The 25007-nt window shown below is 36.9% G+C and overlaps 1 protein-coding gene across 3 annotated transcripts in view; it reads left to right on the forward strand.

The window, feature by feature from the left end:
• The first annotated feature begins 353 nt into the window (after window positions 1-353).
• The window catches only part of MIB1 (mindbomb E3 ubiquitin protein ligase 1), a 54680-nt gene continuing 30026 nt past the window's right edge, over window positions 354-25007 (forward strand). For 2 of the 3 annotated variants that reach the window (XR_004255850.1, XM_032222563.1), the window contains exons 1-12: window positions 354-1010; window positions 6447-6618; window positions 6800-6929; window positions 8339-8443; window positions 10697-10763; window positions 11593-11797; window positions 15172-15355; window positions 17307-17451; window positions 19948-20081; window positions 21288-21395; window positions 22422-22619; window positions 23877-24028. Coding sequence is in view for 2 of the 3 variants with exons in the window: in XM_032222563.1 (XP_032078454.1) it covers window positions 782-1010; window positions 6447-6618; window positions 6800-6929; window positions 8339-8443; window positions 10697-10763; window positions 11593-11797; window positions 15172-15355; window positions 17307-17451; window positions 19948-20081; window positions 21288-21395; window positions 22422-22619; window positions 23877-24028 (1829 nt within the window). In the remaining variant the exon portion in view is untranslated. The remainder of the gene's footprint in view (window positions 1011-6446; window positions 6619-6799; window positions 6930-8338; window positions 8444-10696; window positions 10764-11592; window positions 11798-15171; window positions 15356-17306; window positions 17452-19947; window positions 20082-21287; window positions 21396-22421; window positions 22620-23876; window positions 24029-25007) is intronic. The other variant, XM_032222564.1, reaches the window with a different exon arrangement.

Raw genomic sequence — 25007 nt, forward strand, 5'->3', positions numbered from 1 at the left:
TACTGACAACCACAGCCACCTGGTCACAAAACGTCTTGACCGAACGATTTAACCAAGAACAGTCCTGAAAGGAACGCCGTCAGAATAGCTGCTGTGAGCGGTAGCGGGAGAGCTGTTGCCCTCCAGTTGTCTTTGCTCTTGTTGCCGGCCTGATTCATCAGGCTCTTCATAGGCTTGAGGGAGCTTTCAGGTGCAGCCACATTTTGCACAGCCCCCGCCCACCCATTACAAACCCAGAAGTTCGGTCCTAGGCGATGCAATACCCTTCTCTTTTCCCTAGAGGTCCCTAAGGAGTCTCTCGCTTCCTTTGTTCTGAATGGGGCCCTTCCCTTCTCCGGTTGCAGAATCGGAACATGCGCAGGAGAGCCCCGTGTGCCCTACCTCCACTACCACGGCCGCCGGGATGGCGATACCGCCATAGTGCCCGGATGTAACAGCCGAAGCGTCAGGTTCGCCCCCTCCCCTTTCGAACCTGTATATAGCGCAGCCAGCTTCTCCGGGTTGGGCGACACCATTTGGGGGGAGTGCGGGAGGGGGGAAGGCTACACGTCGTGAACGCTGCGCTCCGCTGGCGGAGGCCGCATCCTATCCACCCCGCGGAAGGAAACCGGCAAGCTGGTCGGCTGGCTGTTTGGATTTGCTTTTCAGGTCTTTGTTGTTCCGGCGTTTCTGGGAAGGCATCCCTACGGCCTCGGGTTCCCCGGGTTATTGGCGTCAGCGACCCTCCCGGTGTTGTCGCTGCACCGCAAGGGACACCCCCACCCCGGCGAGCTGAGTAACAATGAGCAATTCAAGGAACAACCGAGTGATGGTGGAGGGCGTCGGTGCCCGCGTCGTGCGGGGCCCCGACTGGAAATGGGGCAAGCAGGATGGCGGCGAGGGCCACGTGGGCACTGTGCGCAGTTTCGAAAGCCCCGAGGAGGTAGTGGTGGTCTGGGACAACGGCACGGCCGCCAATTACCGCTGCTCGGGAGCCTACGACCTGCGCATCCTCGACAGCGCGCCCACAGGTGAGAGGGAAGTGGGAGAGCCAAGATTAGTAACAGAGTTGGAAGGGACCTTGGAGGTCATCCAGTCCAACCCAGGAGACCTGTACTAGGGATTCGAACCGCCGAACTGGGGACCTTTCTGATCGACGAGCTCAGTGTCTTAGCCACGGCGGGCGCTCGGGGTGGGGGTTTAGGTCTTGGGGGAGAAGTGTACGGGTTTTAATTCTCTTTAGGGTTCAGCGAGTCTCCCTGCCGGCGGTGCGACTGTAGACGCCGTCGGGACACTTGGGAGTTTCCCAAGAGCGGGCGAGGGTTGTTAACGACTCAGACGAGGCCTTGTTTCTCCGCAGGGTTCCTAATCAAGGAACTCCCTGCTTAAGAGGGGTGTGAACGGGGAAGCCCATGGCAGAAGTTGCACAGGGACCTTAAGAGCTCAGTCAATGTTAGAGCACAGAAAATGTTGAAGGGTCATTTAATAGGAAAGGAAAGAGGTGTGTAATGAAATTGACCCAGAGTGTCAATTGAAAATGCAGGTTATTACTGGGGATGGAGTGCACCCCACTCTTCTGCCTTCAGGCAGTGGAGTTAAATCCTACATGTCTAGGTTTGCCCCTTTGGAGGTTAATTTCTATGTAAGAAGTTAGCTCAATTGGAACTTTTTAGTAAGATTTGGAGTTTCTTAAGTTTAATGGAAAAAACGCCCCCTTTATTCTGTGGGACACACATGCACAGGACATATGATTGTGCTATATAAAAAGGATTTTCTGAAGCAATATTGCAAAGCATCTTTCATCTTGGACTTTTCTTCGAGAGACTGTTTCAGCATCCTTTTAAAAATAAGTATAGTGTTGAAGTTAAATATTGGGAAGGTTCTTTTTTTGTCTTTGTAATAAGGTCATTATGTCACTGAGTTACTCATTTTTTAAAAATAGTTTTTGATCCAAGTTTGGAAAGTTTTATCCCAATGCTTAAGATACATTTAGTCTTGGAGAAGATGCCCATTGTAGCTTATTCAGCAACAGGGAAATAAATTTATATTTACATTGCTGTTTTACAATAGTGAGGAAATGTCCATTGTCTATGGCCTTATTTTCTCAAATAATTATTTTAATATGAAAAATATCAGGTTTTTAGAAATCAGTTGTTACTGAATTAATGACACTTCTGATATTTTATGTATTCAATTTCTATAGCTGTCCATCTAAACCAATGGCTTTAGGCAGCTTACAATTAAAAAATATGCAATATTAATCTTTTATAACAAAAACAATAGAAAATGAAATAAATATTCATTGAAAATAAACATGCATTCTAGCAGAGATACTAAGCTAGCTAACAATGAAGCCAGGGAATGGGGCACTTAGCACATTCAGTACCCTAGGCTCAGGAACAGCTAGATTTCTAGAGCTTTATGAAAGGCAAATAGAGTTTGGGCCATTCTCATGTCGGAGTTGAATATCCACCAATATTCCCACGAATAAGGGGCTACTGCAGACAATGGCCATCTTCTAATTCCTACCAGCCAGCACTGACTGTCAGGATCTGCAGCATGCTGAATTGCTAAATTGAATTGGATAAGTAGAGATTCTTGGAAAAAGGTAGTCTCTCAAGTAACCCATGTAGGACTTTAAAGGCTTAACCAGCACCTTGAATTACACCTGGAAACATACCAGTAAAGGTACTCTAGTAGTAGTGGTGTTACACTTGCCATAAATCTGGAAACATTTACCACCTGCGCAGTTATATTCTGTTCCAGTTCTATACCAGTTTCTGAATACTCTTCAGTATTAGCCCCATGTAGAACATGTTTCAGTAATCTTGATAAGAGGTTACAGTAGTGTGAGATACTGTGCTACTAACAGCATTCCGGTCCAAGAATAGGTGTAGTAGGTGCACACACCCTCAAAGGTGTGCAAAGACTCTCCTAACCATGGCTGCCATCTGCTGTTTGAGCAGGAGCTATGAGTCTAGGACAGGGGTGACAAACTGGAGGCCCTCAGGCTGGATGCATCACATGCAGACCACGCCCACCCCAGCTCCGCAAATGGGGAAAATGTCACAAAACATCACATGACAGCAACTTGATGTGGTGAGTTTGACACCCATGGTTTAGGAGGACCCCCAGATTGCACAAGAGGTCTGCCAGGGGTAGTGCAGCTCCATCCAGAATTAAGGATGGAATTACCTGTATGTAGATATTGGACTGCCCTTTTTATTATTAAACAATTACCATTGAAGGCAGCTTCATTTTTTATGATTAAGAGATACATGTTTGAAATCTCATTAAATTGGTGAACATAGTACTAGAGCTTAAACTCAGATGTGGGATGGAAAAAAGATTGCTAATAGCTTCTGTAGAAAGCTTTTCATTTCATTAAACTGTACATTTTTAGAAATTGATTAGCAACATAATTAGAACTACTAGATACCAGATAAATTAGGTTCTGTTAGAATTAGGACTGGTGAGATTCACTCTCGTGCTTTCAGTTCCTTCATAGTCTCCCTTAAGATTTCAATATGCAAGAGAGGTGTTTACTATTGAAGTATCATGTTCATATTAGAAAAATGAGAATTCCAGTTGCCAGTTTAATTCCAGTTTAATTTAGTGGGTCTTATTCCCATGTAAGCGCACATAGAATCCTATTTTACTTTTAGAATATACAAGTAGTCCTTGACTTACAACCATTTAGCAAGTGACCTTTCAAAGTTACAACAGCACTGAAAACCTTGACTTATAGCCATTTTTCACACTTTATAAACATTATAGCATCCCTGTGGTCACATGATCAAAATTCAGCTCTGATAGTTGCAGTGAACTGGGGTAATGTGATCATCTTTTGCCACTTCTGACAAGCAAAAGATAATGGGGAAGCCAGATTCAGTAAACAATAATTTTTGTAACTTAACAACTGCAACGATACACTTAAACCGTGGCAAGAGAAGTTGTAAAATTGGACAAAATTCACTTAACAACTGTCTGACCGTGTTTCCCTGAAAATACGACATGTCCTGCTAATAAGGCCAGGCCTGGTTTTTGAGGTGGGTATAAATATACACTCTCCCTCAAAACTAAGCCCTAGTGTAAGGGTGCCATGGCAAGTACAGGAGAAAGTTCTTCCCTTCCCCAGTCACCTCAGCGCTTCTCGGCTCCTTAATTGGATCAATTGAGCCGATCCAGCTGCCATTCAAAAAACAGCTGATTTGCGGGTGCTGCTCAGGCTATGGCCTCTGGCAAGTGCGGCTGCTTTTGCCATCAATTGCGGCCCCAAAAGCAGCAGGAGGCCAAGTGATGTACCCCACACGGCTTGCACCGGCCTTCCGAAGGGTACTGTAGCAGCAGCTGTCCACATTTTTTTTAATCATTATTTCGTCCCAACCCACGTGACCCAGTGAGCCACATGGATCAGGACAAAATAAGGGTAAAAAAATTGTGGATAGCTGTTGCTACAGTACCCTTCGGAAGGCCGGCTTGAGTCTCCTGCTGCAAAAGTGGCTGCGCCTGAGACTGCTTTTGGGAGAGGAGGCAAAGGGGAAGCAATCAGCTTCATCTCGCCCTTTCCCTCAGCCCCCCTTCGGCTGAGCTCAAGCAGAGAGGTGGCCCGCAGGGTGGGAGGAGTTGGGCTGCGAGACATGCGTCCTACCCGAGACTTGCAGCTCTGTCGTGTTCCTCACTGTTTTGTCCAGGAAGTTGAACTGGCGAGATTTTTTTTTACAGGGTGCTTCCTGTAAAACTCCTCCCACCCTGCCCCAATGCTAACAGAATCCAGGCTGCTTCCTTTCCCCACCGTCTCTTTAGCGAGACGGGTGGCAGGTGGGGTGGAGGAGAAGTGAGAGGCGTGGAGCGAGACGTGGCTTCTCTTGCCGTCTCTTCTCTCCCCCCCCTCGCCAGGCATGGCAGGCTTCCTCTGCAGCTTCCAAGCCGGGGCAGAGAGGAGGCAAAACGATCATCCCTGGGGATGAATCAGACGCTTCACTGGAGAAATTGCTCCATGCCAGCCCAGGCTTCCTAAATCTCTTGCTCCTCAGATTGTCCCCCTCAAAGAAAGCCCAACCTGACACAGAGCGATGATGGAACACGTCACAGCAGTGCCGGCCAGCTGCTCGGCCGGCACAAAGAACAGGGAGGTGAGGCGATGGGGGCGACAGGACATGCAGTCCCATGCTTGCTGCCTCCTACATCCCCAAAATAATAAGCCCCGCCCTGATAATAAGGCCAAGGGCATATTTCATGGGTGAAAAGAAAATAAGACCCTGTCTTATTTTCGGGGAAACATGGTAGCAATGGAAATTTGGGGCTCAATTGTAGTTTTAAGTCAAGGATTGCTTGTTCCCTTGGCCAAATATTTTATTTATAGCTTTTATAAACACATTTTGATTCATCAAATATTTTATACTTTTTAATGGCACTGTCTTTTTTAAGTATAATATTATTAATATTCAGTATAAAATATAGAAGCTGGTGAATATCTGTGGTTTCATCTTTATTACGTTATGGATCAATGCTTTTAGCAATTAGGAGTTTCAGTTGAATCTAGTTTTCTAGAATAAAGAGGATCTCCATAGATGTCCAGAATGTTATGAATTCTAGTCATTTAAATATTGTTTAATTGTTGGTATTACTTATGCAAATCATTGTAATACTATAGGAATTTGATTATAAAATTAGAATTGTGTATTTGATACTAAGATAGCCATATATATTCTTGTGTAACAATAATTTGGTAGGAAATGCCAGGCTAGTTCAGTGATGCATTAGATTCAATAAGGCATTTGTGTTTGGTAGGCCCAGCTCTAAAGTTTGAAATAGAAGGGAAGGCAACGTAATAATGATGGAACTCACCTAATGATGTTGAAGATTTCTTGTAACTTACTAATTCTGAGAAGAATTCAGACTCAGACAGAGAACTGACGTAGCTGCCCTTTTAAGAATGCTGTTCCTATCTGTGATGTTTGCTCTTTTTTTCTTGTTAATTTCTTTAATTGACTCCTAGTTCTATTATTTTGTGATATTACAGTTTTGTTCTTTCTCTTTCTATACCATGAAGAGAAAAGCCCATTTAATTTATAGTAACTATATTCTTTTTTAAAGATATAGTGTCTAGAGCCATGGACTGTTTTTATAATATATTTATATATAAATGTTGATGATAATAACTGAAGTTTAATCAGTTCTAATATGTAAAGAGTACCTGTAGTGTATTTGCCTATCTGGCAGATTGGATTGTGTTTAATATGTAATTATAGACCCAGTATCTTATATACATTCATATTTGATCATTTGACATAATTAGTATCTGAAGCTATTATGTGATTAAATTGAATAATGTGGGCATTATAGGATGTGGTTTGAAAAGTAATTGAAATTATAATATACTCAATGCCTAAACCTCAGTGTTTTTGTGTTTGTTTTCATATGTTCTGTTTAAAATACTATGTTAGTTGTATAACTATTTATAGGTATTAAACATGATGGGACTATGTGCGATACTTGTCGCCAGCAACCAATAATTGGTATTCGATGGAAATGTGCGGAATGTACAAATTATGATTTATGCACAGTATGTTATCATGGGGATAAACATCATCTAAGACACCGCTTTTACAGAATAACCACACCTGGAAGTGAAAGGTAACATATAATTAATTTTAAAACTATATTATTTAGAAAAGTTCCTGCATCTAAAATGTTCATTAAAGTGAAATATACTGTTTTACATTAAAGCAAGTCTTAGATTTTGGCAACGAATATTTTTAAATAACTTATTTTTGATTGGGCATCTCTTTAACCTATCATCAATATTATATTTTAGGGTATTACTGGAATCTCGCCGTAAATCAAAGAAAATTACTGCAAGAGGAATCTTTACAGGTGCCAGAGTGGTACGAGGAGTTGATTGGCAATGGGAAGATCAGGATGGTGGCAATGGACGCAGGGGCAAAGTAAGAGTTCAGAGTACCATTACTGTTTCCTGGACAGTTCATGACTAGTAGCATAATATATGTTTAATATTTCTTTGTATTTTCCTTCTAACTAGCATCATTTATCTGTTCTCTGTGCCTTTAAAATATAAATATTGATATGTTTACTGACTCATCCTGGTGTGAGTCACTAACAGTATAATAATACTGTAGTATACTGAGGTGATGGTATAATAAAATTATTTGATGAACAGGTAGTTAAAATTCATGATGAATATGATAAAACCAGACTATAGTATATTTCTAAGAGGTGTTTTATGGCAGAAAATTTGTTGGTCCATCTCAATTGCATCTGATCAATGATGACGTGTAATACTTCTTTCTTGGTAAAGATGCTAATCAATCTTCCTCAGAAAACTTAATGACATAATGTTTAGTGCAAGGTGTCAAACTCACGCCATGTTGTCATCATGAACATATCAGGATTCCCCCCCCCCCCCCTTTGCTAAACTGGGCATGGGTGTTGCCAGTGCATGATGCATTGTTCTTGTGGGCTGGGAGTTTGACAGCCCTGATTTAGTGGACTTCTTGAATATTGTGGTTGGCTTATTTATCTTTGATTATGTAGTCTACATGTTTATTACTTTTTAACTTATGAGCAGACTACTTGAAAAAACATGACCTCCAAAAATACAACTGTTATTAAGTTTTGAGTGGGGCTTCATTACCTAAATCACATATTGTAAGAATATAAAATACTAATAGGAAATATTGCTGCCTTAAAAAGAAGCAATAGTGATAACTGCTTTTAAAAAAATAAGAGGAGACCCACTGAACTGTACTGACCTTAAGATAGTTTGATTAGGCTTCAGCCTTGCAGCCCATAAGTGGTTGTGGGTCACATTGCAGTTTTTGTTTTTGGCTACAAGGTAGAGGTTCATGTAGTTACCCTGACAGATGACTGTTAGGGAATAGAGAAAGAGTGCATTCCTGCTTTTTTGATTTTGATTAGTGTTTGCTGATTAACCATAATATTCTTCTAACAGCTTGCCAGACAAGACTTGTGGCACCATGTTTAAGTGATTTGGGTCCTTTCCAAATGACTCAATATAAGGAATTGGTGTGGAAAATGGGAGGGATGTCTCTGTTTTGCCTGCTGGTCTTTGGAGAATTCCATTGGTCCCTCATATTTTTAGTCATCGGTGCAAAGACATAGAATATTATTCAAATGCTACTTTAATGGATTTCTTTTTATAGTTCTTTGTTCTTTTTTTTAATGATGGTTTGTATTGTAATATATTAGCAGATTTTTGGGTGTAACCAATTCAGTGTTTTTAGAAAAATAACAAAGATTCTTGCCGATTGTGGGATGATCATGGTTTTATTTTTTTATTTTTGGTAATAAGCATGTATCCTTTTTATTTTGCTAGGTAACTGAAATCCAAGATTGGAGTGCATCAAGTCCACATAGTGCAGCATATGTTTTATGGGACAATGGAGCTAAAAACCTTTACAGAGTTGGCTTTGAGGGCATGGTAAGAAGTAAAACAATACAAAGAACCGAAGTATTTCATGATGAAGTAATAACAGCCTGTGCTGTGCTATTTTCTTTTGTGTTATCCTTCTGTCAGTTTGCATGCTATTAGGCGCTTCATTGTTCCTACAGCTATAGGGATAACTAATGCATATGCATAAGTCTGATTTCAGCCTAATTTTTAAGGTGGCTTCTATCTTTGTATCTATAATATGTATTGTTCTAAATAGGTGACATTTCTATAAAATAAAGCTAATATATTTAATAGTAGAGATTGCTGTAAAACAGTTCCGTGTTGTAGTTAAATATTTGGATTATTCATAAAACTTTAATTAATGTTAATGCATTATAGTCATTATTTTTTGCTTGAATAATTTTGGTTTCAGTGATACTAGGGCTACAGCTAACATTTTATTTTGTTTTATTTCACATGTACATTATTTCTGCAATCATTACATAACAAGAATATTCTTGTTAGTGAGCATTTTTTAGTATTAGTAAAATTATTCATTTCTTGTGAAAATTGGTTTTATTGGAGTTTGTTGTCTTTATACAAATTGATACACTAATCAAGATGCAAAAACCTCCCATTTTCTGTTTGGTAATAAAATAGTGTGATGCAAATGTTGGGAAAAGTGTATTTTGTTCAATATTACGAATTAGTATAAATAAGCCATCATGTTAATCTTGCAACATAAACAGAGCATAATCAGCCAAGGTGCTTTGTTGATTTTAAAATCACTTTTTGAAAAGTTTTACATTTGAAATTCATGGTGTTGCATGTTCAAACATAACTATAGTTAAAAATAGCTTACTAAGTTCCATACATGTACATGATTTCCTCCCATGCTTTGATTTTTTTTGTTTTGTTCTTGTTACCAAATTGCAGGGTGCAAGTGTGCAAATGCAGAGGTTCTGCCTTGTATTGCGTAGTTTTTGGAAGTATCAGTTACTGATTTTTAAGATTGTTGTATTTATATTATTCAAAGGAGAAGACATTATTCTTTGCATCTTGCATATGCCAGTTTACATTTCTGGAACTTTTGTCTCTTGACAAAAAAGAAACAGTTCTTTGTAGTAGCACATGATTGGTGTATACACCACCTGTCCCTTTATTTGCTCCCTGAGTTGCAGTTGATACAAATTAAAACCCAGCTTTCTTCCCATTTGCTTCCTACTTCAATATATATGCTTTGAACAACCTTTGTTCAGCGCATATTGCTTCAGAGATAGAATCAGATTTGGATTAGGCATGGCAAGAACAATTAGATAAGAGGAAAATTAGAATTTGTTGCTAGGTGTACTAGCTGGAGATACTCTTTAGATTGATTGATTGATTATTTATTTATCTCCCCCTACAAGATGACCTGTATGTACACTGTAAGCTTGCAAGACTGTCTTATTTTGTACATTTTTATTTGACTTTGCAAACGCACATGTTCCCAAATGTTTGAGAAAACTCTGATTCAGCATTATCACTGATTTTATAAGAGATTAATGTGCCTCAGTTAGACAAGGCTTTGTTGAATGTGTATAGAGAAGGAACTTGGTATGATTAAAATGAGAAAGAAATGAAACTTTTGATAATCATAATAGCAATAGCAAGCAATGGCATTTAGATTTATATATCGCTTCCCAGTGTTTTACAACCCTCTCTAAGTGGTTTACAGTATCAGCATATTGTCCCCAACAATCCGGGTCCTCATTTTACCGATCTCTCCGAAGGATGGAAGGATGAGTCAGCCTTGACCTGGTGACTTGAACTGCCAAACTGCTGGCAGCTGCCAATCCGCAGAAGTAGCCTGCAGTACTGCATTCTAACCACTGTGCCAGCACAACTCAAATGGCTATATCCTGAGTTATAATTTCAAGGCTTGAGAATTAATTTAAAATTGTCCTTTTCCAAATAGTTTGTACAGATTTACTACAAAATAAATGGCAGAATTTCCTTTTTTTTGTTTGCCCTGAACTAAAGAACAAATAGGGCAAAGGTTACGCAACAATTCCTTACATATTTACTGGTAATAAGCTTCACTTAAAATAATCAGACTTGCATCTGAGGAAACGTACTATGAATTTTCATAGTAGAACACTCTTAACATCTATAGGAAAGTATTAGTCTGCTATTACTTTATGAATTATTGAAAGCTTTAAAAATACCATTTATCAAGTCATAATAATTATCTCACTCAATCTTACGATGCATATATTGGTTCAGAGTTAAATCCTCTGTATGGATTTTTATTTCTTCTAGTCAGACCTTAAATGTGTCCAGGATTCAAAAGGAGGATCCTTCTATCGAGATCACTGTCCTGTGCTTGGTAAGATACAGAATCTGAATTCTGATACTCAATGCATAAAGCTAAAGGGATATATGTGTAGGCAATTTAATAGATGATTGATGACATTCATGACAGTGGTTATAAGAAAAATGCCTGCTTACGTAAGGAATCTATAACTCTTAGAGGTAAATGCAATAAGTGAATGTTGTTTATTGGGATTCACAAATATAGTGATCGCTGGACTCCCTGTCAAGGAATGCAGAAGAGCAAGGCTGCAAGTTAAATGTTTTCTGAAATTATACATTACTTCATTACTTCTACAGCCATAACCTAGCATCTGATGAGAATGTGGGTAATCTTACTATGGACTTATTTGGAGCTGCTAAATTCTATTTCTTTAACATGATTCCAAGCCTGCCATTTCTACTGATGCTGGTACCTCTTAACAAAAAGTGTCCATTATTATGCCATTATATTGATTTCATTCATACTAAGGAAAAGAGAAGAATCTGATTATCTGCGTCTTTCCCTTCCAGGTCATCAGGCAGAAATAGTTTGTCTTCTTTCACTGTAGAATTCAGAATCCTTTAGAGCAATCATATGCAAAGATAGAACATTATGTGCTGCCCAGAGAACATTTTACTTAATATTTATTGTATTTTTCCAGACTATAATTGCATAAGTTTGTCACATGAAGTGGTAATACTATTCCCTGATTTCACTTTTAGTTATGTAATGCTGCTATGTTTCTACATTACTGAGATTAGACTAATAAAATAGCAATGTACCCTTCTATATGATTATGAATTATGTGTGTTTATGGATGAAATTTCCAAAGCATACATTCTCTTTAAATTCTTAACTTTAGGAGAACAGAATGGCAACAGAAATCCTGGTGGTTTACAGATTGGTGATCTAGTAAACATTGATCTTGACTTAGAAATTGTTCAGTCATTGCAACATGGTCATGGAGGATGGACTGATGGAATGTTTGAAACCTTAACAACTACTGGCACAGTTTGTGGAATAGATGAAGATCATGACATTGTTGTACAATATCCAAGTGGGAATAGGTATATTAATTTATTTTTCATAAAGCAAATCATTCTTATTATACAAGTGTTTAATTAGTGTTTTATATTTACTGTTGTGTCTTGCAAGATCTCTAAATAAGAATGGAAATGCTAATTCATGTTGATGATGTGGCTTTCGGGTAAATGCCTTGGGCTTTATTTTATATTCATTGCCCTGTATAGCAGGGATGTCAAACTGGTGGCCTGCAGGTCGGATGCATCATGTGATGCGATTGAGTTTGACACCTATGCTGTATAGTATTACTAGGAAATATTTCCACCAATTAATAGCAGCTTAAAGTATATTCCATGAGTAATCTGCATTACTTTTGTTATAAACACATCAAAATACTATAACAAATAAGAATGTTATATTTTTATGTTTATTTTTTTATATGTTTTATACACAAATTAGATCCTTTAAATTACCCCCTCAAATAGAATTTTCAGGAATATAATAATTAATATAGCCCAGAAATATCTTTAGATTCTCCATTCTGCATTCTGTGTCATTTGTCCATTTCTTATGTCTTGCAACAAAATTATAATTATTAATAGCATCTATATTAGTTTTGCTTTATATATATATACACAATAAAGATTATTTCTATTTTTTGTAAAACTTTGTACATCTGCTATTTACCTTGACTGGAGAAGTGCCTGTTTAAAATATTTAGTTTAGAACCTCTTTAACAGTATGATAAAGGAAGGTTGGTTCAGGGGTGGGTTCCGGCTGCTGCTACTGCTGGTTCACTCAGGGATGCGCTTTCTACCCGTGCTTGATGCACGCTATGCATGCATGCACAGTACTAAAAATGCTGTGCATCCGCAGAAGCAAAAAACAAGGTGGTGGTGCCTGTGGTGCAGCCGAGAGAACCGGTTCGGGGGCATAGCAGGCCGAATTACTACCTACTTGGCCGAACTGGTCTGAACCAGTAGGAACCCAGCTCTGGGTTGGTGTTACTCACGAGCACTACTTAACCAACAGTTCAAATTTGAATAGTACATTTTCATCCCTTTCCAAATACTTTTGTAAAGAAAACTACCCAATTCTTTTTCTTTAAGAATATTTGATCTACTTCTGTTTCCTGCTACAGTCTAACAGCACTTTTATAGCTTCAGCCTGAAAATCTGTGCAGTTCCTTACCTAGAGGCATTAGGTACACAAATATTTTTCAGGGGAAACTGTCAGCAACAGTATCCTTAACTCTTTGTTCAGTTAATTCTCCTTCCTCTAGTCATAAACAACTCTTTGTTGAGATCATACTACATAGAACAAGGAAACATTTTTCTAGACCCCTTAGACAGTTTTTGCTTAGAATACTTAAAAATCTGATTTATGACTACATTCTTAAAAATTAATATATGAGCAGTTTTATTTTTCAAATATCAGACTAAATTAAAAGGCATGCTGAGTCAGACCAAAGGTTTATCCAGCATTGTGTTTTCTATAGTGGCCAAACAGATGCCTATAGGTTGTCTTATGCTATTGAATGATATAATTATTTTGTTATTGTTGGGTTTTTCTTTAAAAAAAAAACTTTCCCATTTAGCTTTAAAGGATGACCCAGGTTTCCAGTATTGTGAGAAAAAGTATTTTTTCTTTCTTTCTGACTTCCTTTACGATGTATTACAGTAATTTGCTTAATTCCCATATTTCCAATGTTTCATCCAAGGGGAGATCTTTAGTGTCTTGGTCATGGAGTTGGAAGGAGCGGTTTAGACTCTTGATTCCAATCTACTAGTTCATGCGGAAATCCAAATTAATCTACTTCTACCATAGGGCTCTCTTGCTTCTGTTTAAACATACCCAATGAAGAAAAGTTTATCAAAATTGTTCTCATTCTAAAAAAATTGCTTTGGCTTTCTTTTTTGTGAAACTGATATTGGCAGTCATATATTTTAAAATCCTTTTTAAAATTATTGTTAGATGAGATGTGCAAAATGTTTTCAATAAGGACACTTTTTTGAATTCAGACCATTGTTTCAGGTTTAAAACAAATCACTCTGAACTCGTAGCAAACTTTACCAGAAATGTTCCAACCTGCAACAGAGTAAGCTTGAAACAGCTCTGGTAAAGTCAAAACAAATTTGTTAAGTTTCTTTTTTAAGTTGAAAAAGACTACATTGAATTCTGAGAATACCTCTAATACTTAACATGAATTTATCTTTTTTCACAATTGTCACACATTAAGACAGTGTTTTCCTAGTTATGTTTTACAGCTTAAAATCCCTTTGCTAGTCAGTCATTACAAGCTGATGCTATTTTTTGTCTGTATACATTCCATATAAAGTTATGATATTGTTTTTCCCTCTAGTTTATATTGAACTATATTTGCAATTTTAATTTCCATTCTCCAAGTTTTTTTATTCATACGCCAATACTTTTTTATTCAGGCCTTTGAAGTACATTAGGGTCAAGAAACAGACATCAGAGGGAATTCAGGAATGCTACTTTATTGTTACAGGATATAATAACAGAATCTTAAAAGCCTCTCAAATTTTCTTTCAGCTCTATTTTATACCAAACAAAATTAAGGCAGAATTAATCTGAGCTTCTTTCCTACATTTTCTTCTTTCTCAGGACTGAGTTGATATTTCTCTTCCCTTAATGATTCATTCCTTTACCAAGTCTAGCTCTTCATTCTTTTACACTTTTGCTACTGTTGCTGCTGCTGCTGCTTGTTGTTAGCTTGGTATTTATTATTGTCAACTACCTAACTGATAACTGAGATGCAAATTAATATCAGCTCAAGTACAAGCACATTTTGCAACATCAACTCTATTTCTTACATCCATCAGTCTGTTTATTCTTAGCCTATGCTTTTTTTCTGAAACAACATTTTGTAAAATGTTTTCTTTTGTCCATGACTATTAAATTTGCATTAATAAAAGCTGTAAAAAGTTTTAGAAAGTTCAAATATCTGTCAGCTTTATCTGTCAGTTCATCCTAACTGCATAGTTAATGGTGCTTTGAAAGATTTGTAAGACCTATCTTTTGAGCACTACCACGATTCTTTAATAAGATTTATTCTACTACCTCCTTGATATTCATTAGAGTATCAGCAGGTCTACTTAGAATAAACCTTAATGTAACTGGCTTGTAAAGTACTGGATTGCCTTTAAATTGCTTGATTTTTTAAAAAAATCCTTGAATCATTTTCACTTGAACTAATAATTTGTATCCTAAAAGCAATGTTATAAAAACAATAGCAATAGCAATTAGACTTATTTACCGCTTCATAGTGATTTCCAGCCCTCTCTAATAATAATCAAGCATCTTTTGCAAATGGGAGGCAAAACTGAACTGTGCAGTTATGCTTTCATAAAACTATAAAACCACTTGCCATAATAATGTTATTTTTACTTTTTAGATGGACCTTTAACCCTGCTGTTCTTACTAAAGCCAATGTTGTCCGAAGTGGAGATGGTGTGCAAGGTGCTGAAGGTGGTGCTTCACAATTTCAAGTGGGTGATCTTGTCCAAGTTTGTTATGACTTAGAAAGAATTAAGTTGCTTCAAAGGGGACATGGTGAATGGGCTGAAGCAATGCTTCCTGTAAGTTTATATAAATATATTTGTTGTTATGTAATTTGAAATAAAATGTAGATAAGTTTATTTCAGAACTGAAGTGAAATCTTTCAATGAATGACAGTGAAATTTTAGAAAATTATGCAAATTATGTCCACTGGAGATAGGTTTCTCATTCTGGATAAATCCTATTGATAATCAGGTATAATGAATCAATCAGGAAGAAATGACTTTCTGTTTGGATAGTTTATTCCAGCAGTTACCATTATGACACAGTAAACAATGCCCTGTTCCCTTGAAAATAAGACCTATCCTGAAAATAAGGCCTATCATGTTTTCACACATGCGCCTAATATAAGCCCTACTCCAAAATAAGCCCTACTTAGGAGTTCGCGCAGCCTGCCGGCCACTCATTCTATCTGGTTGCTCTCAGAGCTACAGTTGTGAGGTGTGGTGGTAGAGCTGCCCCATGCACCCAGCACCGGCTTACCTCAGGGCTCCTGCAGCTAGGCCATTCACGCCTCAACACCTGCCTCATGATGACAGCACTGGCAACCATGTGCAACAGCAGCCCACATGGCTGATGGCCTACTTTTTCTGCTTGCTCATGGCCACAATGGAGCAGGAGACCAAGTGGTGTGTTGTTGCCATGGCTGTGAGGCAAGGCAGGTATCGGGCGTGTCCTAGCTGTGAGGGCCCTGAGGTAAGCCACTGCGGGGTGTGGGGCAGCTCCACCATCACTACCCCGCCTTGCGGCAGCAGCATTAATATACCACATGGACTCCTGCCTCACTATAAACAAATAGAAAAAGTGGGCCCTCCTGGGGGGGGGGAATAAGACACTCTGTAAAATAAGCCCTAGTGTTTATTTTGGGGCCCAAAAGAAAATAAGACTCGGTCCTATTTTCGAGGAAACACAGGTAGTTATGAATTTGGAATGAAGTTTGATGGAAATATTAGGTCTACCTATTTTTTAAGCATTATTGAGTATTGACTAGGAATATTGTTGAATATGAATCACAGGTAGTCCTCAACTTACAACCACTTGTTTGAAGTTTCAATGGCTCTGAAAAAAGTGACCAATGACCGTTTTTCAGACTTTCAATCATTGTAATGTTCCCGAGATCAGGTGATCAAAATTTGGATGTTTGGCAACTGGTTCATGTTTATGATGGTTTGCTGTGCCGCAGGGTCATGTGATCATCTTTTGCAACCTTCTGACGAGCAAAATCAATGGGGAAGCCAGATTCAATTAACAACCATGTTACTAACTTAATAACTGCAATGGTTCACTTAACTCTGGCAAGAAACATTATAAAACGGGGCAAAATTCACTTAACAAATGTCTTGCTTAGCAACATAAATTTGGTGCTTAATTGTGGCCGTAGGTTGAGGACTATATGTATAACATTCATTCTCTCAACTATATCTTGCTTTATCTTCTAGGATTAGACATTTGTACAATGAATTTCTAGTATCTTAAATATGTGAAAATCATCTGGTAGAACAGATTTCCCCAACTTTGTGGACCGGCAGGAGAGGGGCAGAGGAGATGATTCGTGCAAGCAGCCATAAAGTGTACACAGCTCCATTTGCCCAAACGTGCCACACAAATGTAGTGCGCACACAACACTCACCTGTTGCTCGCGCAAGTGAGGATATGTATGTTTATGGGCTCTCCAGCTGTTTCCACAGCCCAGTTGCAAAATCCTCACAGGTTGGGGAACTCTGCGGTAGAAGATCACTTAGCTAAAATGAGTTGTATTATTTGATTACTGAATTTATTGAAAATAATAAAAATATTTTATTGAAATGATAATAGAAATTAGCTTATTTTTTTACATACCAATGATCTGCAATCATTCATTATTAGGTCAACCTTCACAGAACTTTATTGAAATATAGCGTAAGATGCCCATATAAAATGGTGATTTTATAAATAAAATAATATAAATAATATTAGTTTTCTTTAATCTAGACCCTAGGTAAAGTTGGAAGGGTCCAGCAGATCTACTCGGATAGTGACTTAAAAGTAGAGGTTTGTGGAACGTCTTGGACATACAATCCAGCTGCTGTGTCAAAGGTAGCCTCCGCAGGATCAGCTATAAGCAATGCATCTGGTGGTAAGTTACAAGCTAATAAATACTAAAGAAATTAACATTTTGAAGTCAGCTATGTTTCTTAGTTTTAAATTTTTGTTGCTGTCTTTTAAGAGCAGTTTCATTTAGAATAGTTCTAAAATACACAGTGTGCAGTCTACTCTTGGATATTTTGTTAGATACATGAATTACGATTTTATTTATTTATTTATTTAATCAATTTATGTGACCTCCTGACTCATAAATTGGAGCCTTGGTTAACTAACAGATAATTAAATATGGAATAAAAGGAACCAATGAACATAAAAACCACAAAACCACAGCACATACAATGCATTGGAGGCCAATTACAGCATGTTCTCATTCCAAAGCCAGTTACCTCAATGGGCTTTTCTCCTGATCTGCAGAGAAAAAAACAGGCTATTATTACAGACGCATTCTTCTTCTGTCCTTTTGGCTCCATCAGTTTTTATTCAACAACTTTATCCCTACTGTACAGTAATTGTTCAAATGATAAAATGTTTTAAGTTTTATTATCCCTATCTTTTGTTTGCTATTTTCATTTTTATTCTTCACCGATTTCTGTAATTTCACTTCCCCCACCCCCCTGGCAATATTATATTAATGGTTTGTCACATAGTTAGCTAGATGTTCAGGCTGGGTTTGACATCTTTATTCATCTATCGAGTCCTTCCATAGGACTGGGATAAGCAAATGTCAATATTTGATAGTGAAAGATAATGTCACAGGATGTAAACTGTTCCGAGTAAAGCTGCCTTTTGCAATTGACTGATGGTGAATTTGTCGATGTTCAAGTGGTGCTCCAGTTGTTCTATTTCTAATTGCAGGTCTTTGTATTTTGTTATCTTCCCTAGTTCTTTCTGTTGTCTCCAGATACTGCCACATCTACTATCAGGCTTTTTTGTCTTTCTTATCAATAGTTATTATGTCTGGGGTGTTATGTGTCAGGTCCATGTCTGTTTGAATTCTAAAGTTCCAGAGCAATTTAGCTTCTTCATTTTCTATAACTTTCTCTATTTTATGATCCCAACAGTTCTTGGTTGTCCACAAATGGTATTTCTTGCAAATCTTCCAATGCATCATTGTTGCTACTTTGTCATGCTGTTATTTGTCTGTTAAGCTGTCTTATAGCAGGTAACCAAATGATCCATTGTTTCTTCAGCTTCTTTGCAGAGTTGGCACGCTGTCTTCTCAATTCTGTATGCATTTGTTCTTAAGGCTTGGTCTTGTACAGCTAGAATTAGCTCCTCTGTCTTTTTCTTCAATTTTTATGCTCTTAGTCATTGCCAGGTGTTCTTAGTATCTGCTTTGCCTGCTATTTTTTAAAATGAATTGGCCATGTAAAATATTTTGTCTTTCCATGTGTTTTTTCTGTTCTTCGTTTAGTCTTTCTTGTAGTTTGGTCTCTAAGTACTCATAAGCCTTCCTGGTATAATTTCATTGCATCTTCTTCACTGTCCTTGAAATATTCTTCCAATGCTCTTTTTTCTTCAACAATCTGATGTATTTGCAACATCCCACATTCACTTATTTTGCTTGGTAAATAGAATTTGTCAATATAACTACAAGGATGAAGGGCATGATTTATTGTCATTATTTTTGGGTCTTTCTATCCAGGGCCTATAGTTCTGCTTGAGTCCAGTCCACTATTCAGTTGTGTACCTAATGAATGGAATTGCCCAGGTATTAATTGCCTTGATATTATTTCCTTCACTGAGTTTGGACTTTTAAGATCTTCCTCACTCTCTTGATTTATTCACTTTTAACCTTTTCATGGACTTAGTATTCTTGATGATATCAGCTTGAAGGATTCCCAAGTCTTCATCCAGACTCTTGATGTTATTTCTATAGGGCATTTTGGTTCCTTCAGTTTTCATTACTTTTTGCCATTTTAATGGTGAGCATAGCACATTTGTCAAGTCAAAAATCCATTTCAATATCTTGGATGTATATATGGACACTGTTGAGCACTATTCTATTTATAATGGTTTATTGCATAAGTCACCCAGATGTTCAGACTGGATTTGGCATTTTTGCCGCAAGAGTAAGCTTTTCCAAGTAAAGCTGCTTTTGCAATTGACTGATGGTGAATTTGTCAATGGTGATGGTATTCAAGTGGTGCTCTAATTGTTTGGGTTAGCATCCAAGGTGTCTATTACTATTGGTACTACCTTTACTTTCTATTGTCCCTATTGCAGTTCTTTTTATTTTGTTATTGTTTCCTGTAACAGGAATAACTTTCTAACCTTCATTATCTAGCAGGTGATAAATAACATTTAAGCTTGCTCTTGGTAGACTCATGAATATCTGCTCCACTATAATGTTTCCATTGTAGGAAATGCTAGTATGCAGTCATGATCTAGGCAAGGAGCAAACTTTAAATAATAGTGAAATATTGTTTGTTACATGTATATTAAATAAAAATACTTTGTTTAAATGCAACACTACGTTCAGATACTATACATTGGTAATATTAATTGTTTCACTTAATATTCACAGAGAGATTGTCCCAGTTGCTGAAAAAATTATTTGAAACTCAAGAATCTGGGGATCTTAATGAGGAGCTGGTTAAAGCAGCTGCTAATGGGGATGTAGCAAAAGTGGAAGATTTGCTTAAAAGACCTGATGTGGATGTGAGTATTTAATTATATCATTCCTAATAAGAGGAATTAAGAGTTTCTGATCAATAATTAAAGATTCTTGTAAAGATAAAACATTTTGTATCGTGTTTCCCTGAAAATAAGACAGAGTCTTATTTTCTTTTGATCCCTGAAATAGGCACTTGGCATTTTCGGAGAGGTCTTATTATTTTTGAGGTGTGGGAGGCTGTGAGCATAGTCACCTCATGGCTGCTGCTGTGTTGCAATATTTTTGGGGAGGCTTATTTTCAGGAAAGGGCTTATTTTAGCGCATGCACTCAAAAGCCTGATTGGACTTATTATTCGGGGACATCTTTCAGGGAAACAGGGTAATCAAAATAAAGATAGATTGTTCTTTCACAATCTTTCCTGTTGTAAATAGGAAATTAATTATGTTTAAAAATAGGAAGACCTATCCACTTTAACATTTGGTTCGTTACTTTTTGAATGCACTGTTTTGTTTCAAATGTTTCAAAGATTAGCCTCCTAAGATGTTTACATTATAATGTCCTGTAGAGCCAAGGTGGCGCAGTGGTTAAATGCAGCACTGCAGGCTACTGCTAGATCAGCAGGTCAGCGGTTCAAATCTCACCGGCTCAGGGTTGACTCAGCCTTCCATCCTTCCGAGGTGGGTAAAATGAGGACCCAGATTGTTGGGGGCAATATGCTGACTCTCTGTAAACCTCTTAGAGAGGCCTGAAAGGCCTATGAAGCGGTATATAAGTCTACTGCTATTGCTGTAAATAATTATTTTGTTTTGGAGTGATGTAAAGTTTTAAAAAACAAGTAATTAATCCAATCTTCTCGAGTTACCCTCAACATGCCACCTGGATAATTTTTTCCAATTCAGTTTTTTTTAATTAATATTTTCATACTTCATATGTTCATATCCTGCTGTTTTTCACAATTTATGGCAGTGTGCATAAATTGAAAATATTTTAATAGATCTAAGATATATTTCCTCCATTATTACATGTAGTAAATTAAAGATAATTTGGAAAGACAATTGATCAGATCTCTAAAAGGTATTTTTTACAATGTAAATATGTTTACATATTTGTAATTTACATATGTAATTTACATATGTAAATATGTTGCCTTTTAACTTCTAACTTCTTGACATTATACTGCTATTAATGAGCATGGCTATATTCTTAATGTCTCATTTTAAACTTCTTTGATCTTATTAATATATTTTAGGTGAATGGACAATGCGCTGGACACACTGCTATGCAGGCTGCAAGTCAAAATGGACATGTCGACATTTTGAAATTGCTTCTGAAACAGAATGTGGATGTAGAAGCAGAGGTATCTTAAAGCTTAAATGTTTAACAATACTTAGTAAAATGTATTTATTATATATTATAAAATATAAATATCTATTATATTTTAAAGCATTTTAAAACATAAAATTGCCTAATGTTATGGATTATTGTTTGTAAAATAATATTTATTTTATTGCTAGTTATGCAATTATTTTACTAGCTTATTGAATGAGTCCCTTTCATATGATTTAATTTGGTAGTAGCCAGTGGTTTTTGGGGGGGTGGGATGGGGTGGGTTATTTAAGGATTTCAAACTTTTAAAAAGAAAATCATTCCCCCATGTAAAATAAAGTCAGTACAATAAAATACAGGTATACTCATTCAACTGATTAACCAATTAACTATGGTTACTTGAACCAATTTTGCTGAATTGAGATTAATAGATATTTCCCTATAAAGGGGAAGAAACTTGAAATTTACAGATTATATTACTGCTACACCATGGATGGTTCTTTGCACTAGAAATTGAGTTATTGACTAGGCTGATCCAGGAAGTATCGGAAGTTATTAATACAGCAGTTCATAAGTAAAGTTCCTCTCTTATAAACAATTGGCTATGACTTGCAACTAATATTTAACATCAAAATAAGTTGCTAGGAGCCATGGTGGTGCAGTGGCTGAGGTGGTGCAGTGGTTAGGGTGCAGTACTGCAACCACTTCAGCTGACTGCTAGTTCTGCAGCTCGGTGATTCAAATCTCACCATCTCAGGGTTGACTCAGCCTTCCATCCTTCCGAGGTGGGTAAAATGAGGACCCATGTTGTTGGGGGCAATATGCTGACTCTGTTAACCACTTATAGAGTAAAGCACTTTGAAGCGGTATGCATGTCTAAGTGCTATTGTTTTATATGTTAATTCTGTCTCAATGTGAAGTAGAACTTTACACACACGTCATCTGCTACTGATGCTTTACATCATTGCATCCTTTTATTAACTATATACAACAATTTAGAAGTCTCCCATTAAACTGTAGAACAAAAATATTATGCAGCTGAATTTTAATTATTTAGGACAAAGATGGAGACAGGGCTGTTCATCATGCAGCCTTTGGTGATGAAGGAGCTGTGATAGAAGTTTTACATAGAGGCAGTGCAGATCTCAATGCTCGCAATAAGCGTAGACAGACACCACTTCATATTGCTGTGAATAAAGGTCATCTCCAAGTTGTGAAGACGTTACTGGACTTTGGTTGCCATCCTAGTCTCCAGGTAATTTAATTGCTCTTTAATTTTTATTTATTTGTTATGAACTCAGTTTGAGCATTTTTTCATACGTACATAACTTTGAAATATTAAATAGGGTTAGCCTCCAAGTTATAATTTGGTGTGTAATATCAGAACATGGTAATGTTCAGCTTTCCATCCTTCCTATGAGGATGTATGGAAGTGTTGAATATACTGAAGGTGATGGTAGTTTAGATATGATGTAGATGAATAAATTAAGAACAGTATTTTGGGTTTCTATAAAATCTGAACAATTATTTCTAAATAGAAAAGTACACCATTGTAAACAGGAATTCTTTTGTGGTCCTTTAATTTTGTGAAACTGTTGGCCTGTTTTTGTTTTACCTGCCTTTGCTACCACCCAAACATAGTGATGATTTGATGTAGATGTTTGTCAAGAGAAACAGGAGAAATTAATAAAAGAACAGGGTGTCTAACTAAATATGCTGTTGGCTAAATTCAGCAAAGCTCTTATTATATTCTTATATCAGGATATTTCTTTTTAAATGAACTTTGCTGGGTTTTCTTTTGGATAGATGGGGGAGATTGATTTAGTTAAAATGTCTTTCTATAGAAATGTATTGCATTATATGTTAATTTGATTTTTTACATTATTTTTTATTAGGATGCTAAAATGGCATTTTTCTTTCTATTCAAAAAGGCAGCATCAAATGAACTTTCTCTGAAATTGCTTTCAAGACATTATCTGTTTTCTTATTGCTTTGATAGATCATATCCATGAATATTTTCTGTAGGTGTTCTATATCTGTTTATGTGCTTGAGGCTAGCTCTACACTTTATGGCCTGAAACAAAAGCCTTTCCCTTTCTATTGGGATTATTTGCCAGAAATATGCTTCATCAGCATTCCATATCAACCTTAGTTTATATAGTCAGTGATAAAAGGTATATTAAATCACTTGTATTTTACAATATTATTATTGAGTAAGCTTAAAATATTTTAGGGCAATTCTTTTCCTGCATCTGTAATATAATATCTCTGTGCTTAAGGGAAACAGAATTATATTGATGTCTTCTATGATATAAGGCATCTTAACATTTACACAGAAGATATTGTTAAGTTGTGCTAATTTAAGATCAATTCGGTTCAAAATTATACAGATGTATTCTGTCCAAACATCAACATTTTTTTTCATATCTAGCTCTTTTTTTCTTGACGTTTGATAGGTTGTTAGACAGGGAGATAAAGAAATTGATACAAATTGACTAATATTTATTTTTAGGATTCTGAGGGTGATACTCCTCTGCATGACGCAATAAGCAAAAAGCGTGATGACATTTTAGCAGTCCTTCTGGAAGCTGGAGCAGATGTCACTATTACAAATAACAATGGATTTAATGCTCTTCATCATGCTGCATTACGGGGAAATCCAAGGTACTGTGTAGGTTTATTGCCTTTAATTTTGATAAGCATAATGTTATAGTAAAAATGTTAACATTAATTCAGAAGAATTTAACATTAATTTTTCTGTAGCTTGGTAGTTGACATATTAAAATTATATAATCGTACACTATAGAATTAATGTAGTGGGTATTTGAACAAATGCAGGTTATACTAAATTATCCATATAGTTAATTGTTTTATGTGCGGTCAGGTGTTTGTTCTCATGCAACTACAATATGTAAAAGTATCATGACGCAATCTAGACTTACATTTACTTTATTTCGTAAAGACTAAGACTAGATAAAAGAATGTGAACGTGCAAATGTAATGTGAAGCAGCATTGTGACAACAAATACATGTCCGAGTTCTATCCCATCAGCTTTCTTACTCAGACTAAGAAGTGAATTTGAGGCATGCTGTTTAAATTGGGCAGAGGGATGGAATAAAAGCTTGTAGAATAACAGGGCATATACATAGGTTACAAACCAAGTATAACAGTATAACATTTTGCTTTTTCTGTTGTGATGTTAAAACTCAGAATCACCCATTGAAACTAATTATGGAGGATGTTTAAGTCCAATAAAACAAAATACTACATTTAGCACCTCCAAGGATCTTTGTCTTTCTGTTTAAATATTGTAGTTGTGCTATAAGCTATGCCTCATTGGGTACGTGACAGGAATTACAATATAGGAAGAAAAGGAGTGGGCTTTTATCTGATCTTCTCTCCCTTGTCACCCCCCTCCTCCATTCACACTACTGACTACTTTATGGAATGAATAATTATCAGAACTGTGAAAAGCCTTTAAAGAAGTGCTTCGTAACATGTGGACATATATACAAAGCCTTTCTTTTCAAATTGCTAAAGTATGCTTGCAAAGCTTGTGCAGCTGCTCTTGACTATTTCCATATGTGTGGTCATACACAAACCACTTAGCTTTGCTTTTGCCTCTTTCGAAGCAGCTGCATG

Source organism: Thamnophis elegans, chromosome 8, assembly GCF_009769535.1.
Source record: "Thamnophis elegans isolate rThaEle1 chromosome 8, rThaEle1.pri, whole genome shotgun sequence".
NCBI lineage: Eukaryota > Metazoa > Chordata > Lepidosauria > Squamata > Colubridae > Thamnophis > Thamnophis elegans.